At 42.8% G+C, this 24166-nt stretch overlaps 1 protein-coding gene across 1 annotated transcript in view; it reads left to right on the plus strand.

Moving 5' to 3' along the window:
* The window catches only part of ccdc88b (coiled-coil domain containing 88B), a 54476-nt gene that overhangs the window by 29908 nt on the left and 402 nt on the right, over positions 1-24166 (plus strand). Inside the window, exons 19-27 of the mRNA XM_038699669.1 lie at positions 86-487; positions 2190-2351; positions 2947-3224; positions 3434-3577; positions 7217-7403; positions 10561-10706; positions 19232-19339; positions 20958-21109; positions 23535-23879. Of these exons, the coding sequence (XP_038555597.1) occupies positions 86-487; positions 2190-2351; positions 2947-3224; positions 3434-3577; positions 7217-7403; positions 10561-10706; positions 19232-19339; positions 20958-21109; positions 23535-23879 (1924 nt within the window). The remainder of the gene's footprint in view (positions 1-85; positions 488-2189; positions 2352-2946; positions 3225-3433; positions 3578-7216; positions 7404-10560; positions 10707-19231; positions 19340-20957; positions 21110-23534; positions 23880-24166) is intronic.

Genomic DNA, 24166 nt, shown 5'->3' on the forward strand with positions numbered 1-24166 from the left:
TTAGTGAAATTTATTCAGTTCCAATTTGTACTTTTGTACAATTTTTGTACAAACGCTGCATTACCCCTCATCTCTCTCTTATTAGGACCTATCCAATGAGCAGTCACGCTCTCAGGAGCTGTCCACTGAGGTCAAACTTCTTAGCCAGAAGCTACAAAAAGCCGAGGCTGAACTAAAGACGACAACCGATTCTCTCAACCAATCACAGGAAAGAATAGAGTCGATCTCCCAGTGCCTTAAGAAAAGTGAGTCTCTTCTCCAGTTGGAAAAAAGAAGAGGAAGCGCTGAGGTGGATGCTACATCTAATTCGAGTTCAGACTCCTCAAATAAAATGCACATTTGTCAGACACACACCCGGGAGACGACGTCACATCGGGATCAATCTCCTGAACCCGGCAAATGTCGTGACCTTTCCATGACCCCAGATTGTGCCTCAGGAGAGAAAGAGAGTCAGCTGAGTGAGAGGCTGATAGAGCTGGAAAAAGAGGTATGTATCTGTGTTCAAATATATTTCTGTGCATGGTGTGTCATGTGAGCCTTTGAATCTAATTTACAGGATGTCTCTGTGGTTCAATGCAGCTTCTGTGTGATGGGAGATGATCTATATTATGTTGAAATTCTTGCTCTAGGGATGCTTCACGACTATCAACTCACAGTAGGCCACCACTTCCCAGAGTGCGGCACTTTATTTTCCAGAACTACTGCTTTATCTCTGCTCATCAGCTTTTATAATGTCACCTCGGCTACTGTTAATCTTCCTTATCTCTTCTGGTGCTCTCATGTTATAGCTCTTCTCTTTCCCTCTCTCTCAAACACACACTCACACATACAGACACACACATAAGCTCTACCATCAAGCTGTAAGGTGCAAATCCAGCACTGCCAAGGTCAGGAATTTCATTCAATGCATTGCTCAAAAGATATGGTAGTCCGTTAACGCTGTCAGGATTTAAAGATTTAGATTAGGATAGATGAAGCAAAGCACTAACACCGTTAGGGTTCAGTTCCTGGTCCTACCCATCCTTAAGATGCAGGAACGCTTGTTGATGTATCGGCAAGTGGTAGAGGAAGTACTCAGATCCTTTACTTAAGCAAATGTACCAGGAAAACTAGAAATTAGAAGAAAAACTCAAAATGTTACAGAAGTATTATCAAGAAAATCTACTAAAAGTAGGAAAACTAAAAGTACTCATTCTGTAGAAAAAAAATAATGATAAATGAGAGAGGAAAGACTTTTTTGGAAGAGGTCACAAGTCAACAATGGGAACCACTAGTTCAAAGTTCTTCATATGTTTTTTAATGTCTTCTTCTTAATGTAACTTATACCTATAGTTCCCCAATAAAGGTAGAGGGGTAAAAACTACAATACCCTTACAGTACAGGTGGAAAAATACACAGTTACTTTCCACTACTGACAGAGGCAAGGAGAACAGTAAAGTGAAAATGCAGGACATCTAAAAGAGCCAGTGAAAAAAGTAGAAATCCCCAATGTAGCAGAATGATTCAGTAAGGTCCTGGTAAGAAATTTGAAATAATCCAAAATGGAAAAAAAAGAGCTGCCAAAGCTGAGCTCCAGACTCTCAAAGATGACTCATACATGAAATGTCTTGTTGTTGTGCCAGTACTTGCAAAAATGTACAAATTAATTCACATTGTTTGGTGGGCGTAGAGCTGAGCTTTGGTGCAAGGCAGGCTATTTTTCATTTTGGATAAAAACACCAGATTTTATACCTTTTAGCAATTTTGCTAAATACAACATGGCTTGTAAATTTCTCCTCTACCCATCACAATGCCCAATCAACGCACTCCCTTATTTATGTCAGTGCAGATTGCACCATCAAGAGTCACAACTAAGTCTGTAGATTTGATGATTGGATTATAAATGCCTGTGCAAAGATTGTACTCACTGAAATATATAAGTATAAACAAGAGATGTGGACGAGTAGTTTCGGTCTCTCTGCAAAATCACTGGATGACTTTAATCTCTGTATTTATAGATTGACACAAATGTCACATAAAGCTGCTACCTGACTGGGGGCATTTGGAAGGTCTGCTGCAGATTCAGTCGAAGTGCAAATAATATGGTTATTTTGAGCGGCATGTGACAACAGCGGACGCACAGTCCGTGATGCAGCTGCTACTGTACATGGCTGTGGACGTTCTCTTAAAATTTAATTTGTCGCCCTCAGAAAGTGGCAGCGGTTGCAGGACAAGAGGCGTTGCTGTTGCGGCTGTCCCAGTCCCAAGATGCGTGTGAGCACCTTAAGGAGCAGCTGGAGGCTCTGCATCGGCACTCCCTCAGCCTGCAGGACTCCTGCACCCAATTACAGACACTCAACACCCAGCTACAGGTGACCAAACACACAGAGAGAAAGCATGATTATAGCTGAATTTATTTACTCATCTTTGGAACAAAGAACAACAAAAAAAAATTACCTCTACTTTCACATTATTTTTAACCATTTGGTCCACCTACATTAAAGCAAATCATGATTATTAGATCTCTGCATTTGGACATACAGTAGTTTAAAAGGAATTTTTACATTATTGGATTACTAGATTGCTTTAATGTAGGGAGACACCATATTTTTAGCAAGTGTTGATTGATTAGTCTTAATCATTAGCCATTAAATTTGGATTCACATTTTCATATTTCCATAAATTATATTGTATATTAACTTTTCATCTAGCATCATCACCAAGTTAAAATTTACCCTTAGCCTTGTTTTCCCTTTGTATACTCTATCGATACATCCCGTATCTTAAATGTTCATATTAATCTAATTGTTTTTAGTGCTATGAATGAAAGCTCTACATAGTGCTATCATGCTGCAGGTGGGACACTGGGAGGTAAAAGGTTTGGCTTTCTCCTTGACCCCTAAAATGATCAGGCATGATCTCTCTGTTTTATACCATATACACAACAACACACAAACACACACACAGGTGGAACAAGCATCCCTGAGCTCCCAGCATGCAGCAGTGTTGGCGCGCTGCAGTGGGAGCGAGGCACGGTGTGCGGCTCTGGAGGCAGAGTCCAAGGTGTGGGCGCGGGAACGGGAGGAGTCACTGAACAGGATGGAGGCTCTGAGGCGGGACCACGAGCGGATGACAGTACTGCAGCAGCGGCAAGAGGTGGAGCTGGAGGAGCTGCTGGACAAACACTCTCAGCTGAGGAGCAACAACCGCAGCCTGGAGGCCCAGCACAGGGAGCTGGAGGCCAGGTACAAACACAAACCTCCTGCATAAAATAAGACCCTTTTATAAATTGAAAAATATGAAATCCTGACTGTAGAGAAGTCTTTTTCTATCCTTGTGAGGACTTTTTATTCTCCCAAATAGACACAAGAACACAACCTGCATCCTTTAAAGACACAGTTTCTGTCTGGCATTTTGTTTTTGTTGGGGTGAAAGTTGTGTTTGCAATCTCAAGGTACAAGGAGCTCCTGGACGGTAAAACCCAGCTGGAAGAGAGAGAGCGTGAAATGAAGATGGAGAGAGAGGAGATGGAGGCAAAAGCCCAGAGGAGACTGGAAAGAGAACGAGAGCTGGAGAGACTTAAAGAAGACAACGAGAGGTAACAAATGCGCCCACCAGTCAGCTTCTTCAGCATCACATTCATGAGATCTGATAATGCCTTCGCTCCTCTCCTCTCACTGCCTGCATGTTGAGCAGCAGCACTGATGCTTCTATATGAAGCACAGTGACACAAGAACTGGTTTGAATGCAAATGTGCCAAAAGGAATGCACAGAATGCTTATTTTGTTACTGATTTAAGGCTTTTGGGCACAAAACAGAAGCACAGAAATGTAACGCATTATATAAAACATCAAAAAAGAGGATTGAGGATGAATATAGGTATATATTTGATGTTTTACATCAAAAGCAGAATATTTAAGGCTTTTTGACATGAAACAATAATGAATCTACAGTTTTAATTGTAATATTTTAATATATATGTGTATATGTAAGTACTTAGCTTTTATTTTGGGGGCAGTGGGTGTATAATGATGATCATCATCACCATAAGATACTCATGTGCCATAATTAGTTAATCAACCAGGTTTTCATCATCATATTAATGCTATTGATTACTGACTGACTGTCTCAAATGATGGGTTGCCAAGCTGGAAACAGGATGGGCTCCTTTGCTGGTCGTCAGATGTCACACGACGAAAAAAATACAAATGTATATTTAAAATTTGTATTTCCTACACTTAAAGTTTAGAATTAGATAATTAACATATAAATCAAAAATATTAATTGGCAACATTTCTGATAATCAATTAATTGTTCGATTAATTTCTTTAAAGCAGATTAAATCGATATTTTTATAATTCATCAATTGACAAATTGAAAGGTATTGCTCGTAGTCATAAGCAGACGTAGCGTGGGTGCATGGGGGCCCCCTACGAGGGCCAAGAAATTTAGCTCAGTTGATTGCTATGGACACAGATGAACAACAGTGCTGCATGCAGCTCCATGTACCAGGAGAATTCAGCAGCTCTTTTCAAATGAAACAGTCCCTTCACTCATTGTTTCAATGATAACTCACCACAAGAATGGCAATTACCAACAAACCCCCCCACTATATTCTAAGGAGACACGTTTTAATAAACATGAATCATAAAGTATTTGTATTTCACACAAATGGCAAACTTATTAGCACAGTTTAACAAAACTCCCTTCACCCTCATGCATCATGGGAATTCTGAGGTACGGAAATAGGCTGCGTGTGCGCAGCGGTTTATTTACGGTGTCAAAGTCCACTGGAAACCTCTAAGAAGCATTTCAGCAGCAGAGCGTGTAGCCTGCCCCATGTTAATGACTTCTTGTCCTTTTTGTGCTTCTACTACCTTCTTCACAGCTCTCTGTGGCCCGCTTTTGTTCCTCATCTTGACGGGTGCATCTAGCAACTACCACAGAGAGCATTTCAGAATAAGAGTGTTTTGCCTGCCGAAATTTGCCAACATGTTTAGATTTTGTTGATTTGGTGATTAGTGCTTGCTTTTTGTGCTTCAACTATGATTAAGTAGGCTATGTAGTTAAATTGTTTCTTTTTTGTCTGATTTAACTGTGTTTATTGTTGATACATGATCGGAAGTCTGTACCAGGTATTTTATTTTGAAAATTGACCGGATTTTCTGCCCGTTTCTGTGTCTGACTTCCTGCCCGGTTCATCTGCTCTGTGCTGCTTGACGCTGTTACGCTTCTGGGACACACTGCAGCGCTTCTGGTGTGAGCACAAACATTTACTAGAATGGCTGCGATCTGCTCCGGCAGCAGCGACACAGACGGACTCAGTGGACTTTTGGAGTGAATCCAGGATCATGTAAACTTTAAGTGACTTGGTATCAGGTGGGCCTTGTGATGAAGCGCATCCCTCACTTTGCTGAGAGTCTAGCTCCGCCCCTGCTCGTTGTGTTGAACCTACAGAGGATTATAACCTCAATATGCAACTTCTCCTCAGTGAGTTTCAGCTCATTGTTGTCCGGCTGTCCACAACCTTACTGTTTTGGTTCACTCTCCCCGCTCTCACACAGCGTCGTTTTCAGCTGCAGCAGGCAGCTGTTTGCAATAAAAAAAGCTCTGAAACTGGCTGTTTACGCTGCTCAGGCCAAATAGCAGACAGACACAGTTAAAGACTAGCTGGTGAGAATAGTGGATCATATAGCAGATAAAGAGCCAGATATGTCCCTCAGGAGTTGGTGGAGACCAAAAACAGAGCTAAGAGAGAGTGAATTTGTCAGAAATACGACTCAAATTAATTATGTTACTCCATAACTGCTGCATGTGTGAATTAGCAGCTGTTTGCTAAGTTCACCATATCATCTTAAAAAGTGTTGTTGATATGTCAATTTGTGTTTACAACTTGTTTCTGCTGCCCCCAATTGGCCAAACGGTTTTAAGACTTAAAGAGGTGGTATTATGCTTTTTGGCTTTTTCCCTCTCCTTTATTGAGTTATATACTTTGTGCAAGTAATAGGTTTGCTACTCCGACACGCCCTCAAAAACACTGAGCTGCAGCGCCCACCTCTCCTCTCCCTTCCAAACACTAGCTACCCTCCAGGCAGTCAATGGACATAAAGTTGTTACTGTGATGTAGAGACAGAGCTCAGTTAAAACTTTATGGTTGAAAAATACTTTTGTTACAGATTAATAACTCACCTCTCTATAACTATTGCTCCAGTCCACGATGCCAAGCTGGTCAGCAACTTGTAGCCTACAGCTGAATCGAAGCTGTTTACGGGCTTCTCGCTGACCCGCCCTTCTCTGCTTCTGATTGGCTATTACCGGCTTTTCGCTGACCCACCCTTTTCTGCTTCTGATTGGCTGTTACTGGCTTTTTGCTGACCCGCCCTTCTCTGCTTCTAATTGGCTAGTAGGTATTTGTACATGTAGGTGAGGAACTAGGAACATGTGCAACTCCCAATATAGATAATTTAGAGACAAAATGTATCACTCCATAGCTAAAACAAAGCCTTCAACACAGGGTGAAAAGAGGAGCTGCAGCAATGCGCACTATAACAAAAAATATGGTGTTTTTTAAAATTAAACCATGTAAACCTGTTCTGGTACAACCTATAAATAGGATTTTGAACCTGAAAATGAGCATAATACCACCTCTTTAACACTTAAAAGCTCTCTAGTTACAGCTTCTCAAATGTGAATATTTTCTGGTCTTTCTTGTCTTCTGTGTGTTTATTTTTGTACTATTTTATAGAAAAAATGATAGATGAATCAATAATGAATATAATTGTTAGTTACAGCTCTAAAGGAAATATATGGATACAACTGTTTTGTTTTATACTGAGCTATGCTTGCTGTACACTGGTTCAGTTTTAATTTACATAAAAAGTTTAATTCCAGAACACTTTGAATCCACGTTGGGAACATAAAATCTTTGATGTTTATTACTGAATATTACCAAATTTCCCCCACATTGATCATTACGAGTTTCATATCATCTCATTACAAAATGAAGCACAAATTATTGCTTACCTTCAAAACCACTGATAATGTGTTCTTCAATCATTTTGCCTAAGATGATGTCAGATTTATATGTTGGTTGGTAGCTGGGCTTTGTAAGGACTCATCATGTTGTGTAATAATATAACAATGAGCTTCAGTTAGAGAGCACTTACTAAACAGTGATGCACAGCACTTTACAGGACACATAACAGTGACAGTGATGAGTAAAGCCCATGTGTTGCAGGCTGCAGGCCCAGCAGAAGGAGTGGTTGGCGTCACAGGCGGAGCTGCTAGCTCAGGGCTCAGTGCTGAGGGGGGAGCTGAGCGCCTCCCAGCTGGAGCGGACAAGACTCGAGGGGGAACTCAGTGCGCTGAGGGAAACCAACCAGAGCCTGGACCTCAGCAATGCCCGCCTCACCAGCCAGTACCAGGTATAAACCAGACACACATACATAAACACACAGAAGCGTATTAGCACACCTGCAGATACACACAGGTGTTTTGTATTCAAGCTGCGAGTCGACCATTGACATGCAAAAAAGGGATTTAGTGCTTCACAGCGGAGACACTCAGGTACATTACCCTCTTGAAATAAAAAAACAAATTTATTTAAAGCATTGTTGGGCAATTAAACAAAATTCATTAGGAATTCATTGCAGCTTTTAGAGAGTAATTTACATAGTTAGTCAGGGAGGAACAATTATCATATAATCAGTGGGGAACACTGAGTGGCTGATACTTCATGTAAAGACAATTTCATCTTAACATCAGAAAAATATATATATATATAGTGGTCCAAACAGAAAATGAATACCAAATAGCTATTAAGGAGTAGGGGCATCTTTGTCTTCAGAACAGCTTTAGTCTACCGTGTAATGCCATCTAACAAGTGCTGAATATTGAAAACATTCTTCCATCAGGAATGTTTCCAGCTATTTGAGGGACAAAACAGGTGGAAATTGACTTCCTGTAAAGAGTCAAACAGCAGATGTTTTGTGCTGCCGCTTCATCCAGCTGCAAATTAATCCTGAATCATCCGGTCCTGTAAAAGCTGGTACAGGACTTTTGGTCTGCTGATATAGGTGTAGAAATATTGTACAAGACGAAGTGGATACACAAAATCCCTTCAGGATTCAGGACGCATGTAGACCAGCCTCTTTTCTGGATTATGTCCACAGTTTGCAGTTAGGACAAAACCGACCTTTAAAGGAATAGTTGGACATTTGGGGATACACAGTTAGATACCACTCTCTTGTCTGTATGGTCAATACTGTATGTAGCTGGAGCCAGGTTAGCTGGCTGGAAACAGCGGGAAACGTCTAGCCTGGCTCTGTCCAAAGGTAACAAAGTCCACCTAGCAAGCACCCAAAGCTCACTAATTGACACATTATATGTCATTGTAGTGCTTTTACAGAGGGTTATGTGTCGCAGAGACGTTGCTACACCCGACAAGAAATAACTGTCTTTTTTTCTGTTTGTATACGGATTAAACAAGTGTTAACTAATGGGCTTTAGATTGTGTTACCTATGAACAAAGCCAGTTTAGCAGTTTCCCTCTGCTTTCTGTCCCTGTGCCAAGCTAATTACTAATTTAACTTTTTACAGTACAGATGTGAGAGTGGTCAATTTTCTCATGTAACGCTCGACAAGAAAGCAAATTAACTTCCATCCATTATCCCACATACAGGGTCACGGGGGGCTAGAGCCAATCCTAGCTGACATCAGGCAAAAGGCAGGGTACACACTGGACAGGTCGTCAGTCCATCACAGGGACAAACATAGACTCACGCCTATTTTAGAGTCACCAATTAACCTAGTCCACATATCTTTAGATGGCGGGAGGAAGCCAGAGAGAATATACACTCACCTAAAGGATTATTAGGAACACCTGTTCAATGTCTCATTAATGCAATTACCTAATCAACCAATCACATGGCAGTTGCTTCAATGCATTTAGGGGTGTGGTCCTGGTCAAGACAATCTCCTGAACTCCAAACTGAATGTCAGAATGGGAAAGAAAGGTGATTTAAGCAATTTTGAGTGTGGCATGGTTTTTGGTGCCAGACGGGCCGGTCTGAGTATTTGACAATCTGCTCAGTTACTGGGATTTTCACGCACAACCATTTCTAGGGTTCGCAAAGAATGGTGTGAAAAGGGAAAAACATCCAGTATGCGGCAGTCCTGTGGGCGAAAATGCCTTGTTGATGCTAGATGTCAGAGGAGAATGGGCCGACTGATTCAAGCTGATAGAAGAGCAACTTTGACTGAAAAAACCACTCGTTACAACCCGAGGTATGCAGCAAAGCATTTGTGAAGCCACAACACGCACAACCTTGAGGCGGATGGGCTACAACAGCAGAAGACCCCACCGGGTACCACTCATCTCCACTACAAATAGGAAAAAGAGGCTACAATTTGCAAGAGCTCACCAAAATTGGACAGTTGAAGACTGGAAAAATGTTGCCTGGTCTGATGAGTCTCGATTTCTGTTGAGACATTCAGATGGTAGCAAATTAACTTACTTACCAAAATGTGGAACTATTCCTTTAAATTACTAACTTGGATCAGATTAGCAGATTAGAATTTTTTCAGGAGAAGAAGGTGAAGAAGGTGAAGTATCAGCATTCCCATATATTAGCACTGGACATACAGCCTTCACTTTGTACTGTTTTTCAGAAGCTAAACAGAGAAATGGAAAGGTGACAACTCTTCTCTTTAATGTAGAGTAACCTGTTGCAGCAGCTGTGCTTTTTGATGGAGCTACACTGGACAGGACTGCGGCAAAGAATAATTCGACACAGATTCTCAAATAGGAAATTACGAGACACGTTCAGTAAAGGTGTGGCCGCACATTCTTGTAAGACTATAATCTTGCATAATAAGTGTTGGATATTATATGTTGGATGTTATAGAAAAAGTTTGTGGTCTGAAAGCATTATTGGATAGTTTTCTTAGCCCAAACATCTATTTTTACCTATTTTCACTGCTTTTTTTTGGTAGTTATGTTTGATACACTAGGTGATATGGTTTTGTGCGTCAGCCTTGGATGTGATCTCTGCTTAAAAAAACATCTTCATGAAACTCTTAAATGTACAATTTTATAGAGCAGCTGAATGAATTCTGTGGTTTGCAGTTATGTGCCATTTAGTCAGTCAGTGTTGGTGAGCACTGACCTCTTGCTTCCCACTTTTGTCAGGTTTGATCTTTTTTTGACCAGGTCCCCAGCAAATCAATCACCAACTGCTGGGTCTCTTTGTGCCAATTTCAGTTGCCTTTCATACTTTACACACTATAAACATCTTCTTTTTGAGACTGACACATTTGATACTGCTATTCAACAAATACTGAAACAACCTGTATATAGATCTTTGCAGATCCATTTTGTGTTTTCTATGGTCTTTTGCATTTGCTTTCTTGTCAACTTTGTCCATTTCTAACACACACATACACACTACTGTCTTGGGAATACATTCATAGATGGACATAAGTTATCATGCTTATACAGACTAATTGGGCTGTGTACAAATACAAACAAAAACTATGTATTTTGATCTTACTAAACAATTTATTTTGATTTTGTGTGTGTAGCTGTTGACCCAGCTGAAGGGGAACATGGAGGAGGAAAACCGACAGTTAGCGGAGCAGAACCAGAGCCTGTTGAAGGAGAACCGGGCCTTACTGGAGCAGAGCCTGGAGCGCCGGGACCAGCACTATTCACAGCAGAGGGAGTACCAGTCAGTACCCACACTCGCCAGCACACACAATCTAGATGATTTGTTTCACACGGAAAATAGGAGTGGAGATCAGGGGCCTGTACCACGAAGCGAGTTCAGCATACTCAGGATATGTTTTTGTTATCTGGCTTAACTAACCCTAACATACACGATCGGGATCAGCGGTACCACGAAGCTGGTTATCAACTCGGTAAGTCAACACAGGGTTTCCCAATTCAGTCGTGAGCGTGTTCACATAAAAGAGGCGGTGTTAGCAGCAGATGACCAATCACAGACATGAACAAGTCCACTGTCAGCAGAGCGTCACATTTTATGAACTAATGACCACAGTCTCTGTAGTAGGCCTAAGAAAGCTATATTACATATACATATATATAAACTCATTTCAAAGCAGTAAGTAGGCTTATGCTGCTGTACTGTAAAAACTTGTATGCAACAATAGCCTAAGGCTTTTAATCAGTCTCTGTAGGATTATATCGCTATAGTGAAGAGTTTCTCCACATCACCAGTGCAAACATAAAGCAGCCTATTGGCTAAAACAGTCTGTGGGATTTCCTACAGATGGTGATGTCATTTTCCAAGAGAGCTGATTGGTCAGTAGACTGCGTTTTCACAGAGTTGATCTCTTTTCTGGAACATAACCTGCCCCGGGTGCAGGTTAGCCGTTCAGCATAAGTTACCATGGAAATCTATCCCGGTAAGAAGTGAACCCCCTTCGTGGTACTGAAAACCCAGGGTTAAACCCGAAGTTACCTGGATAAGCTCAGATCCTGCTTCGTGGTACAGGCCTCAGGTTTCCTCACAACAAAGCATCTTAATGCTGTTGTTCAAATTGTACCAACAAGCAGGGGCAAACTTTATGTGTGTTGTTAACAAATTGTAACTGTTAAACCATTCTGTATTCATATCCAGTGCATAAAAGCACTTATATGAAGGTTTGAGACTGCGAGGCAACAATTTCACAGTCCAACAGCACTCAGCAGTCATCCTTTTAAATGATAATAGACTGGTAAAAGATTAATCCAGAACTAATAGTGAGCATGCAGAGCTGGATTCATCCTTCAAATCTAATGAGCCAGGTTTCTCTTAAGTTAAAAAAATTATTTTTGTAGCTTAATTTTAAGCTTTAGTTCTTGAAAAGTTTTTATTTTCCTGACCACACAGGTTTCACTTTATTTTCTTAAATTTCTGAGAAAAAATGTCACATTTCCAGGTGTTTCACAGCACATTTTAGTTCAGCGCCCTGCCATGCGAGGTCTGTAGCCTCTTACACCTGTAACACTACCCTCTATTACAACTGCATGTTAAACAGCCATGCATTATTTAGACCCACAGAAATGTATTTTGAGTTTTAATCCATATCATTGCAGTTATTATTATAAAAGAGAAAGAAATAACACTGAATTATAGAAAGAAAATCAAAATCAATGCTGGGATAATGGGACTCAAGATAGAAGGGTGGATCTTGACAAACAAAGACAAAAAATATGTGTAATGTTTATATGTAACATTGGCATACAATGAAAAATATAGTTTTATCTATCTTGTTCATGTGCAGAAAGACCGTCAACGTTGTGCGTTACCTATCTAGCACCAAATGGCAGCAACAACTAGCTGTTGAACATAGTGGAGCATTTAGCTACTGGAAAGCCACATGTGTTTTTATAGCTTGTTGTGGCCAAAAAAACCCCAGCTAATGCAAGTTTAAGGATATAAGGTGGTGCACTACAAGATGCTATGTGTTTTGAGTACACATGATTGTTAAATAGTCATCATTAGAACTCAGCATCCCTCAGGTAGCAAGAACGCACATAATACAGACAGATGCTACTGAAATTTAAGTAGCTAGAGTGACACATTGAGTGAGGTGTCACTAATATCAAGCACTTTTGTTTGTAGATGAGACTTAAGATGCTGTTTCATCACTCTGGGGGCGACTTTCAAGGTGTTGACTTGAATCCATATCGAACCTGACTTGAAACAGTATCCATGCCTACCGAATGCAAAGAACTAAATATTTTATTCCTACTCATTATTTGAAAAGAGTGCTGTTTTTATACATTCAGTAGTATTCAGAGTAATGGTTACGATGTGGTAACCCTAGTTCTGTAAGCACAGGCGGAGCCCTCTACTAGACTCTATGGGTACTACCTCCTCCAATCACACCCACGCACTTGCCCAGTGAAATTTTATCGTGCACGTAGCCGACCAATAGGACGTAGCTACCGATACGTGCGTGACGTATAAATAGCAGTGTCCCTACTTCCTCAGCGTCCGACCACCTCCTCAGCAGACGGCGTCAGAGCGGCAGGGCTCATCGGTAGAGGGCTCTGCCTGTGCTTATAGAACTAGGGTTACCATATCGTAACCTTTGTTCTATCTCACACAGGCTCCGCCCTCTACTGGACTCTATGGGTACAGTGGGTGGAGCCCGATGACTGTCTGCCCTAGCCGCGACAAGCCGAAGTCCACCACACCAACCACGACCACCACATCACCCAGTGACAGAATGGTGGGACACCCCTGAGAAGGTCGCTGGACCGATAGGGGCTTGGTCTGACCATTAACACCTGCACTGCCCTGACTTCTGACTGAAACGTCAGGCACTGCCAGTGTATGTTCCCCCTCCACTCCCAGTAATCACCAGATCCTCACTTTTCAGATCCTAGGTCGCAATTGCGAGCTGGATCCTGACATATCCAAAAGATAGAAACGCACAAACGGGCACAGTAAGGGCCAAGATGCCATTGTGCAGATCTCTTCGACATACACCCCGCTGAAAAAGGGTCATAGACACTTCCACACTTCCAAGTGGAATGTGCACGCACCGCTAAGGGTGGGTCTGTTCCCGCTTGGGAGATTCACTCACAAAGCCAGCTGGCCAGGCTCTTCTTGGACAGGGTTTTACTGACTGCACTGTCACTGAAACAGACAAACAGCTGACCAGTGCATCGAATGGGGGCTGTGTGCTCTACATAGGATGTTAGCCTAGCACACATGGACACAACAGATGCACTCTCACCTCCCTGCACCCTAAGTGGGGTAGGGGGATAGAAAGCATCCAGATTTATTGTCCTGGACCTGAACATGCTCCTTATTTTCTTTAGAACAAAGGAGGTATGTTGTCTCAATCTGGCTGCACTCTGGACACCAAGAACCAGCATGCAGCTGGGGTGAACCGACAGGCAACTCACCTTCTTAGCAGAGGTGAGAGCAAGGCGCAGGGCTGTTCAAGAGATAGCATTTTCAATGAGGACTGCTCCAGGGGCTCATAAGGTGCAGATATTAGAGCCACCAACACAAGCAGCAAGTCCTACTGAGGCGCCCAGAGACACGACACCGGTGGCTGTCTTCTCACACCCTGCAGAAAGCGTATCACGAGGGAGTGGGTGAAGACTGTTCTTTCACCAAACCCCCTGTGACAGGAGAGATAGCTGCAGCGCGACAGCCCCTTCTCCATCAGACCTTGCAGGAAAGAGAAAACAGATCCCACCGAACAGGTAGGCAGATCCGTCTCCCTCTCAATGTATCAATGCTGAAATCTCAACCACTTAGCTTTACAGCAAGACGTGGTGGAGACTGCCCGCCGCTTGGATGGTCTGTGCGACTTCAGCGGATAGACCAGCCTCTCCACAATTTTAGGAGAAAAACCTGGAGAGGCTGGTCCAACACCAGCATTGTGCATATGAAGCATCACCCTTGTGACAGAGCCCCCCAGACCATAGGTACAGAACAGGGCACTGTCAATGTAGGCCGCGTCACTTCTAACAGAATGACAAACGACCGTTTACGCCTCACCTAACTGGAGGGATGAGATGGGGTGGGGGGGATGCAAACAGCAGCCCTTATGGCAATGGCACGTGTGTAACGCGTCCATCCCCAAGGGTGGGCTGTCCTGTGGCTGAATTAAGAACCACAGCGGGCATTGGGTGTTGGCAAACAGATCCACCTCTGCTCTCCCGAAGCAAGCTCAGATCTGCTGTACCACAATGTTGTGCAGTCTCCACCCGCTCGGTTGGAGGCCAGCCCTCGACATGAGGTCAGCCACCGCCGTCCTCCAAGCCTGGGACGTGAAGGGCTTTCAGAGACAGCAGGTCTTCTGATGCCCACGTCCATAGGCTCCCTGCAAGTGCCAAGAGAGCTGTGGATTGGACTTCGCCCTGTCTGTTGATGTACGCGCTGGAGGAAATGCACCACCACACTGGAAACACAACCTGGAGCGGATTGTGGATATGTGGTGTGTGGCCCCCTCGGCTCTCCTCAGGGAGCCACAACACTCACTGCACTCCCCTGGCAGGTCCCTTTCCATCCAGTGAGAGACTCATCTATGAAGACTGACACGGATGAAGACACCCTGCCGAGCAGCACCTGCGCTGCCACACAGTGAGAGACCCCCAGAATCACAGGTCCTCCTGCTCTAGAGTTGAAAGGGGGGGGGGGGCGCTGCCGCAGCTGCCCCCTGCTGCAGCCTGTGGACCACCAAGCGACGCGCACAAGCGATAAGCTCTTGGAGTGTTGCAGTTGAGCACAATCCCCAGATACTCCGCTCACTGCAGCGGCTGGGGGGAGCTTTCTTCCCAATTGATCGCAACCCCAGGCTGTTGAGGTGCAAAATCAATGGGCTGTGTGGAGATCACTCAAGGCTTCAATTTCTCCATGACCATGAGGTTGTGAGTAGAAAGGAACCCTCATGCCCTTCTCGCACAACAATTGCAGTGCGATGCATCTGCATAGTGTGTGGGTGGCTAGTGAGTAGTTGACAGGGAGCCTAATGAACTTGTAGGCTACCCCCTGAGAGGAGAAGCCTAGAAATTCCGTGTTACTGTGTCACCTCGACATGAAATAGACGTCTTTCAGGTTGATGGCGGTGAACCAGTTGCCGGGCTGCACTGGCTCCAGCATTTTCTTGATCATCAGCATGTGGATACGCCCTCTTGTCCATTATGCTGGTTCAGGTAGCGGAGATCCACAGTGGCTCAGAAGCCTCTCGTCTTTTTGGGGACCAAAAAGTACATGGTGCAAGACCTCTGTGCATGTCATGCGCAGAGATGCCCTAAGACAGCCTGCTTCAGCAGAAGTTGCTGGATGTCGGCGGCCAGGAAGTCCACTTCCTCTTGAGAGGATAGACAGTCTTCCATTATGTCTAGGAAAACTGGTGGTATGCAGCAGAACTGAAGAGAGTAGCCTCGTCTCAGAATGCTGTCAACACGGCTAGCTCAATGTGATGGGGTTGGTGGTGGGGAATTAGCCCTTTTAAGAATGTAATGGGTTTCTAATAAACAGTTTAACATTCACAAGCATCACCACAGTGTACACACAAGCAGAACTGAAGAGAGTAGCCTCGTCTCAGAATGCTGTCCACCCAGCTTGTCAGCATGCAGCGGTGTCGCCATTCTGCATTCAACAACGCATCTTCGGCACTCTCCACCGCCACACTTTCCCTAAATGAAGTTTAGCCCAAGGGGGGGCCAATGTCAAATGGGCTATAGTGTCCCTGAGCGCACCAGGGCCGGTTGCTCCCCGGTGTCTTTGAACGCACCACATCTTGCTGCTCCGTGGTGTCCTTGAATACTCCACGGTCTGTTGATCCGTGGTGTCCTTGAACGCACCACAGCTCGCTGCTCCAATGACGGCAGTGTCACTGTGAGTGCGTCGTCAGTGGAGCAGTCAATATCAACACAGCTGCCGAGTGAAGCCGAGTCAGGACAGGGCATCCTCCTCTCCACTGCAGCAAGCTGCTGCTGGGAGAATGAGCCGCTGTTCACTGTGATAAAGTGCCACAGGCCGCACTGCTGGAAGAGATGTGTTGTCTGGTTGAGTCTATCCGGCTTTATCTGACCTAGATTGGCGCTAGCTCGATTCATGCCGTCGCAGCTAGTCAGCTGAACGCTGCGCTGGTTCAGTTGAGCATATGTTGACAATGTGCGATTGTGTCACTGTCATGGCAGCAGCCCTTCATTCGACTCATGCACGTTAGAACAGTGGCTTCGTGAACACAAGGCCGCAGGGCGAACCCTTAGCCTCATCCCAGGAGTTAACGTTAGCTCTTTGATGAGAGAAGTTAACTTAGCTCTTTGAGGAATGTAATTAACATGTTTTAATCAAAAAACGGTTTCCACATTCTCAAAAGCCATACCATAGTTTTACACAAGCAGCACATGTAAAACAATGGCGTCTTGCACACCATACGGGGGACTGTGGCAGCGTCAGCAGGCCTCTCTCCCTCCATAACGGTCACTTGGCCAGTCGCTCCCTTCCCCAGCCGCAGGTCGGCTGGCGGGGGGGTGGCCTGGACTCATCCAGGCAGGACATGGGTCACCTCGCCTGGGTGCAAAGATAATTTTCTAGAAGTGGCGACTCCATCCGTGGAGGTGGTGAATTCAGTGAGCAGTTCACCGTTTGCTGAAGAAAAAAGGATGCTGAGGCAGTAGGCACACTGCTATTTATACGTCATGCACCTATCGGTAGCGACGTCCTATTGGTCGGCTACGTGCACGATAAAATTCCAGTGGGCAAGTGCGTGCGTGTGATTGGAGGAGGTAGTACCAATAGAGTCCAGTAGAGGGCGGAGCCTGTGTGAGATAGAACGGCACTTGTACAAAGAAAACTGGGGCTCTGAAAACAACTTCTGAGCAGCTCAGGTTATTTGAGCAGGAAATGCAGGTCTTTGTCCTGAGCCAAGTAAACTGTGGCGTGGTTCATTAGGGATGAGAATGTAATCCAAACTAACACCAGGATACAAGTCCAAATAGGGTATCAGGGGTGGAAGGGGTGGATGTCATTATCTCATAGCCAGCAGCTTCTCTTGCTTAGAAAAACAGGCATTAAAAAATGATGTGAAGGGAAACTGCGTCTGACTCAGGCTCATGTTCAGCTTTCGCTTTGTGTTCCTTGGTGAAATGAGGAACAAGACAAGTGAATCGTGACAACAAAATGAATAAACAAAAATGAATGTGCTTCATATTAGTCCATGTGATGTGGTATTATATGTGTGAGTAACCAGGATAGATACAAAAAAAGCACCAAATATCACATGTCCAGTCGGATTCACATTTCAAATATATACCTTTAAGATAAACCACCTTATAAAAATGGACTTTGCCCTTCCAAACTAATGTTGAGGAAAATGTTGTGAAGTGAGCAAGCATGTGAGGAGGCCTCATAAGCGTTCAGAAAATAAATCGAACTGGCCTTCAAGAATGCTTCATCATACTCTTAACTTATTTAATACATTAGATTCTGCTCTGCTGCAAGCTAGATGCTTTGGTAGTTGATACACATAGTCGTGGGGGGGAGTTGAAGAGGTAAACAGAATGAAAGACACAAAAAGAACCAGAGTTGATGGCCACATTACTAAATTGGAAAACATCCAATAAGAAAAATGAAAACATCCGTAAGAGTCTACAGCTGCATAGTGGTGCTTTGTGCCATTAGCATGTCAGCATGCTAACATGCTTATGTTAAGCAGGTATAATGCTTATCATGTTCATTATTTTAGTTTAGCATGTTAGCATGCTAACATTTCAATTAGCACTGAACACAAAGTGCAGCTGAGACTGACTGAAGTCAGGGGACTTTTTACTGTTCATCCTTAGAGGAACACAATTTCATGGCTATTCACCTAACACAGTAGTTGTTGAGACATTTCTCTCAAAACGATAAATGTGAACCTCATGGTGGCATTAGAGTCAATAGGATTCATCCTCTGGGGACCATGAATGTCTGTATAAATTATTATATTATTAGAAATATTTTAGTCCGCACCAAAGTGGTGGACCGACTGACAGACTGACATGGCCGTCAGTAGACCCATGCTGCTAGCTGGGCTTAAACAACAAATATACAAACAAAAAATAAACAGTAGAATAAAATGTTGCTTGTGTATTACTTAGAAATCATGTGTACAGCACCAGATGTGTTTTTTGATTTATACCCTATATGTAAAACAGGATCTCATAACGGCTTTCCCTGACTTGTACTTTACAACAGAAAAGCATAAATCAGAGTAATGCTACAGGGTCAAAGCAGAACCTGCTTTGTAGCATTAGTGTTCTATGAAATAGTTGTTTAAATATTTTAGTCTGGACCAAAGTGGTGGACTGACTGAACGGCCGACATCACCATCCCTAGAGCCTACCACTCGCAGGCTATAAATGTACACAGACCTTGATACTGACCGCTTCAATTAGCAGGGGTTTGCTGAGCATGCAGGCTATTTTTCAACACTGTCCTGCTTTATGTTTGTCCACATCGCAGCGTGAACCCTGAACCACCGCTTGCCACATTAACATCCACATGCGACCTCTTCTCTGATCCGCTGGTTTTAAAAGAATCCAGCTTAAACAGCACAGCAGGCTCCATTTTTCAGTAGTGAGTTTATAGAAATGGGCTGAGTCAGATACTATCAGCCATGTTACATTCACATATCTAGAATAATCTCATCTACTCACAATGATAATAAATGCACGGAATGAATTAAACAGACCTTCCTATTTAGTTTTTTTGTTCTTTGTGTTTTCCTTCAGGGAGAAACTGAGCGAGCTCCGTCGGGAGAAGCAGAAGTTGGTGGAGAAGATCATGGATCAGTATAGAGTCCTCGAGCCCAGCATGCAACCTCCAGTCAGCAAGGCCAAGTACTGTACACAAAGATATCTACCTATTCAAAGAACTGCCAGTTTATTAGTTAACTACACCAAATATACTAATATTAACATACACAAAAGATAATTCAAATTGCTTTGCACAAAGGTATAGAGCTTTTAACCTGTATTTTAAGTCAACGTCGGGCTGGTCTTGTATCAATAAATTATAGAGGCTTATACTGTTCAGTTTTTGTGCCTGAGAGTTGAATCAACTCTGTGCTTTTGAATTGTATTATATTGAAAGATGTTTGTAGTATTTTGTCCATTTCATTAAGTATGGACAAAATATTAATAAAATATAATATAAAATCAGCACATCCGATGTGGTGCCAATAAAAGCTAAATGTTATAAACTTAAACATAGGATTTAAGGCAGTGCTCATGTATTTCATTTCTGTACAGATGTACCTGATGAGCCGGTCACTCTGTATGTAAATGCACTTTTGGCAGCAAAGTATTTCTTTTTTATCACTAAAGATATTTTGTTAATTTTGATGAAGAAAATTAACGTGGAATATTTACAATGTAATTTCCAAAATTGTTGCCATATTAATATTTTAGTTACTCTTAAAAGCATGTATGAACTTGGAGCTGCACTCCAGAAACACAAAAGAATGTCAGTACTTTAGCCTTCAGTTTAGCATTTTATTATTCTTTCCCCTCTTCATTACATTTTATTCAGCTCTAAGAGTTGGCAATCTGCCTTTCTAGGTTTCAACCTGAAAAGAAATGCTTTGAATTTGACCCGGTACATACAGTGCAAACATTTGGATTAAATAAAATTAATCCTTTTATTCAGATAATTTTTATTGTTATGACGGCTTTTTTCTTTTTTTTTTCAAAAGATGTTGAGGTTTTACACTGGGATTTGCAAAAATGTTTGTATAATCCTTTTGATGAAACATTTCTATTATACTGTATATTATTGTTCATTATGGTAACAGAAATTAGTACCTCCCTACATATGTACTTGTACTCTATATCAGGGGAAGATTAACACTTGTGTTGTGTGTTTTGATATACAGCATTGTCCCCATTTCATTTAATTTCCCTTGCACTGTGTTTTCCATTATCCCCAAAACGTAAAGTCGTAAAGTATGTGTATATGTTGACTAAAACTGGGAGGACCAAATATAGTTTGCTAAACTGAGGTCATAGTGTTGAGATGTGTATCACTTTAGCAGAACGCCCAATTCCTTCAGAGGAAGTGCACCTGTTCTTTTATTGGTCAGCTAGCGAGCATTTTTAATTTTAATTATTAGTATTGTTCAGGTGTCACAAATTGTGTGCATTTTTTTCAAAGTGCTACAAATTAATATGGCAATGACATTTTAATTATAACATTTCCAGTTGTATTTTTCTTGATGTCATGTTACAATGTGCTTTCTTTGGCATAATTAATGACACCTTGAAGAACATTTTGTTTTCAATTTTGAATGTTCATTTTCTGAAAACAAACAATGCATTTTTGTGAACAAGATGCAGCCGTTGTGACACTTGGCATCCTCCTAGTGTTTTCTGGAAAATCAGGGCATTGTGTGCGCGCACACGCTCTCTTTTTCACCTCATCCCTCTTTGTAAATGGTCCCTGTCCTCTGTGTCCTCGTAGGAAATCTAACTGGATTGCAGACAGGATGAAGAAGCTAATCAAACCCCGGGGAGGAGGAAGAGAGGGACGTGCCCTCTTCACCGCCGCGGGCAGCGTGGAAAACCTGGCCGACAGCACTGAATTTACATCAGACACACACACACCTCAGCCTGGTGAGACCACAAACACACACAAACACTTTCTCATACACACAAACACCAGCCGACTGGTTTTCACAAAGATATGCTCACATATTCACCCCATCAAGCGAGGCTACAGGCATGCATACAAATCATCTCATGACTACCAAGTGTGGTCAGCATTGATACCACTCTCTTCTCCTTAGATCTCTCCCTGCAGAGTGCCAAGACTTACTGAGACCGGCTTTCTCTGCTAACCACATGTTGAAAGGAAAAGATTTGCGAGGCTTCATTCTCTTTTTATGCACCTTGACTGTTGAATGCATTCGCTGGCTGAGAAAGGGGGGGGGGACTCTCTGCAGACATTTTCAAAGCCAGTATTTAAGATTTTTTCCCTCTCTTTTTGACAGTGTTATTGTACCCATTTAATTGTATTTTGCCTCGCATTGTGTTTTCTATTATCCCCCCTAAAACCCTGCTTTCTTAAACTGTGTGTCAGGGCCAAAACTGGGAGGCCCAACTCTTTCAGTTCCTCGACAAGAAGACTTGTGGTGTTTATTGAGCCTGTATCCCAGAGAGACTTGATCTCTAAAGTACACACCAAGTGGAAGGAGCAGAAAATCTCTCCAAAAGACGGTGCATGCAGCCAAAACAGTATATAATAATTCAAATCCCTGGTTGAGATTGTTTGAGTCAGCCAAGAAATTTCCCACACAAAGTCCGCTGCTTCCTATCTTCTATGTTTGAGGTGACACTTCTCATAACACCTACATTTAACGCTGAAACCAACCTGCTTTATGGCAGGTTAACTTGAACTTAACCATTTGTCTCAGGTCAGTTTTCAGGCTGCAGCCGGTTTTACAACTCTCTGAACAGACTGCAACACAGCAGTTCATTATCTTATTAAACTGAAGCTATCAGAATTAATGAATAGTTTTCATTAAGCTATTTCAGTGCGATATAATTGATATCTGGTAAATAGGTTTTGATTGTCTTTTAGAATATAAAGGTCATGTTTATATCCATGTTAAGCTCTTTAGTTAACAAATAGGCTTCTAGACGTTCAAGACAATGTTCAAACCCTGGTTGCCCCGGCCTTTCTGTGTGGAGTTTGCATGTTCTCCCCATATCTGCGTGGGTTCGCTCCGGGTGCTCCGGCTTCCTCCCACCGTCCAAAGACATGCGGCCTAGGTTGATTGGTGACCCTAAATTGTCCTTAGGTGTGAGTGTGAGTGGTTGTTCGTCTATGTGTGGCCCTGCGATGGACTGGCGACCTGTCCAGGGTGTACCCCGCTTTTCGCCCGATGCCAGCTGGGACTGGCTCCAGTCCCCCGCGACCCTGTACACAGGATAAGCGGTTGACGATTGATGGATGGATAAATAATACATTTCCGTATCATGATTATAATTCTCATTTTAAATGCCAAACTGTGTAAGTAAAAAAAACAGTAGTGAACTACTGCACTGTCAGCACTGAATGTATTGAAAAGGCTGATCAGACATTAAACTAAAAAAAAAACTGTAGTTCCAGTATAAAGATGTTGTTGTTTCATTTTGTGAGTTTAATGTCTTAAATGTTGCCTTTTCAATAATGTTAGTGCTGATAGTGTGCAGTAGTACTCTACCTTTGTTTGTTTCTTGTTTTACATTCGTCATTCTCCTATGCACCTGTTGACCAGGTGTGCATTAGACAATATTGAAGTGAAACTAAAATTATGAAAAGAGGTTGCTACATTTAAAATATATCCCCATACTGATGAATCCCAGGAGGAATTACAGTTTACAAATGCATGGATACATAGTCAACATATAACTCCATTACATGTACATTTAATTGTTTATATACTGCTTATTAGCCTAAAGCTAAATAAGGGGTTTAAAATAAAGAGTTATTGACTTACTTTACTGTGCTTTTGTACTTTAGCAGAACAAAGCACTTCACAATGCTTCTTATTAACACACTCACAGACCGATGGTTGGCAAAGCAACTTTCGGGGCTTAACGTGTTGCTCAAGGACACTTTGATGTGTGGACAGGAGGAACCAGGAATCGAACCAATAACCAGCTCCACCACCAGAGCCACAGTTTACACCTTAATTTATTTCTGCACCTGCCATTGTCAACAGTCCCTGAAACTGCATTTGCACTGGAAGAAAAGTTGTTGTATACCTTCCTGGTTTGTGCTGTGAAGCTATCAGGCAGATTTGGCCACCTGGTGGCACACAGTAAAAAAAATTAGCATAGGAGAGGACAAATGTTGAAAATCATCATCATGCTGAAGGTCTTGAACATTGATTATACTCTTATCACAGAATAAATGAGCCAGTGCTTTACTGATGTCAAAATGTTATCACCTACTATACATATCATTATTAATGTACCAAGGCCTTTGTATAACCATATAATTTAAGTAAAAATAAGTCTTTCTTAACCTTGAATTAATTCCATACTGTTTCAGACCCCCGCAGTGCTCCAGTCTCTCCTTCCCCCTTGAGAAAAACTCAGGCCCAGACAGAGCCGGAAATCTCGGTTCCCGGGACTCCAGCCATGCGCTCCGGCTCAGGAGGCCGTCGTAAACTGGGATCCCGCCATGGCTGGGGGCTGGGATTGGCCAGGGGAGGCGCTGGAGTTTCCCAATCCTTCAGTCCCGGTGACCACAAAACACCGCCCCGCCTGCAGCTGCGCTCTAGCCAGAATTCCTCAAATGTCCTCTGGGAGGGAGAGAGAGGTGAAACAAACACACCCCAGGCAGCAGACACACCATTGAACAGTCAGGAGGATGCCGAGGAGGATGAAGGCAGAGGTGAGGAGATGAAAGTGGAATGAGGAAGATGTGTGTTCACGCCTTGACACTTTCAGAAATGTCAACCCTAACACTTAATTTAGTCTCATTTTCCTTAAAAGAAGGAACACAGCAAAACCAGTAAGATAATGGTCAAATTTAAATAAATAAATGTTTTGTTCAGATGGATAGTGTTTGTGTGTGTTTGCGAGTATGCTATGTGCACAGCATAGTGAATGGTCTATGGGGGTAACAAGTTAAATGTCAAGCTGAATAAAAATTGGACTGCAAAGTAAAACAGTGCCCAG

The sequence above is a fragment of the Micropterus salmoides genome, unplaced genomic scaffold, assembly GCF_014851395.1.
Source record: "Micropterus salmoides isolate LMB-PRFRI ecotype aquatic unplaced genomic scaffold, ASM1485139v1 Ms_hic_scaffold_5, whole genome shotgun sequence".
Classification (NCBI taxonomy): Eukaryota; Metazoa; Chordata; class Actinopteri; order Centrarchiformes; family Centrarchidae; genus Micropterus; species Micropterus salmoides.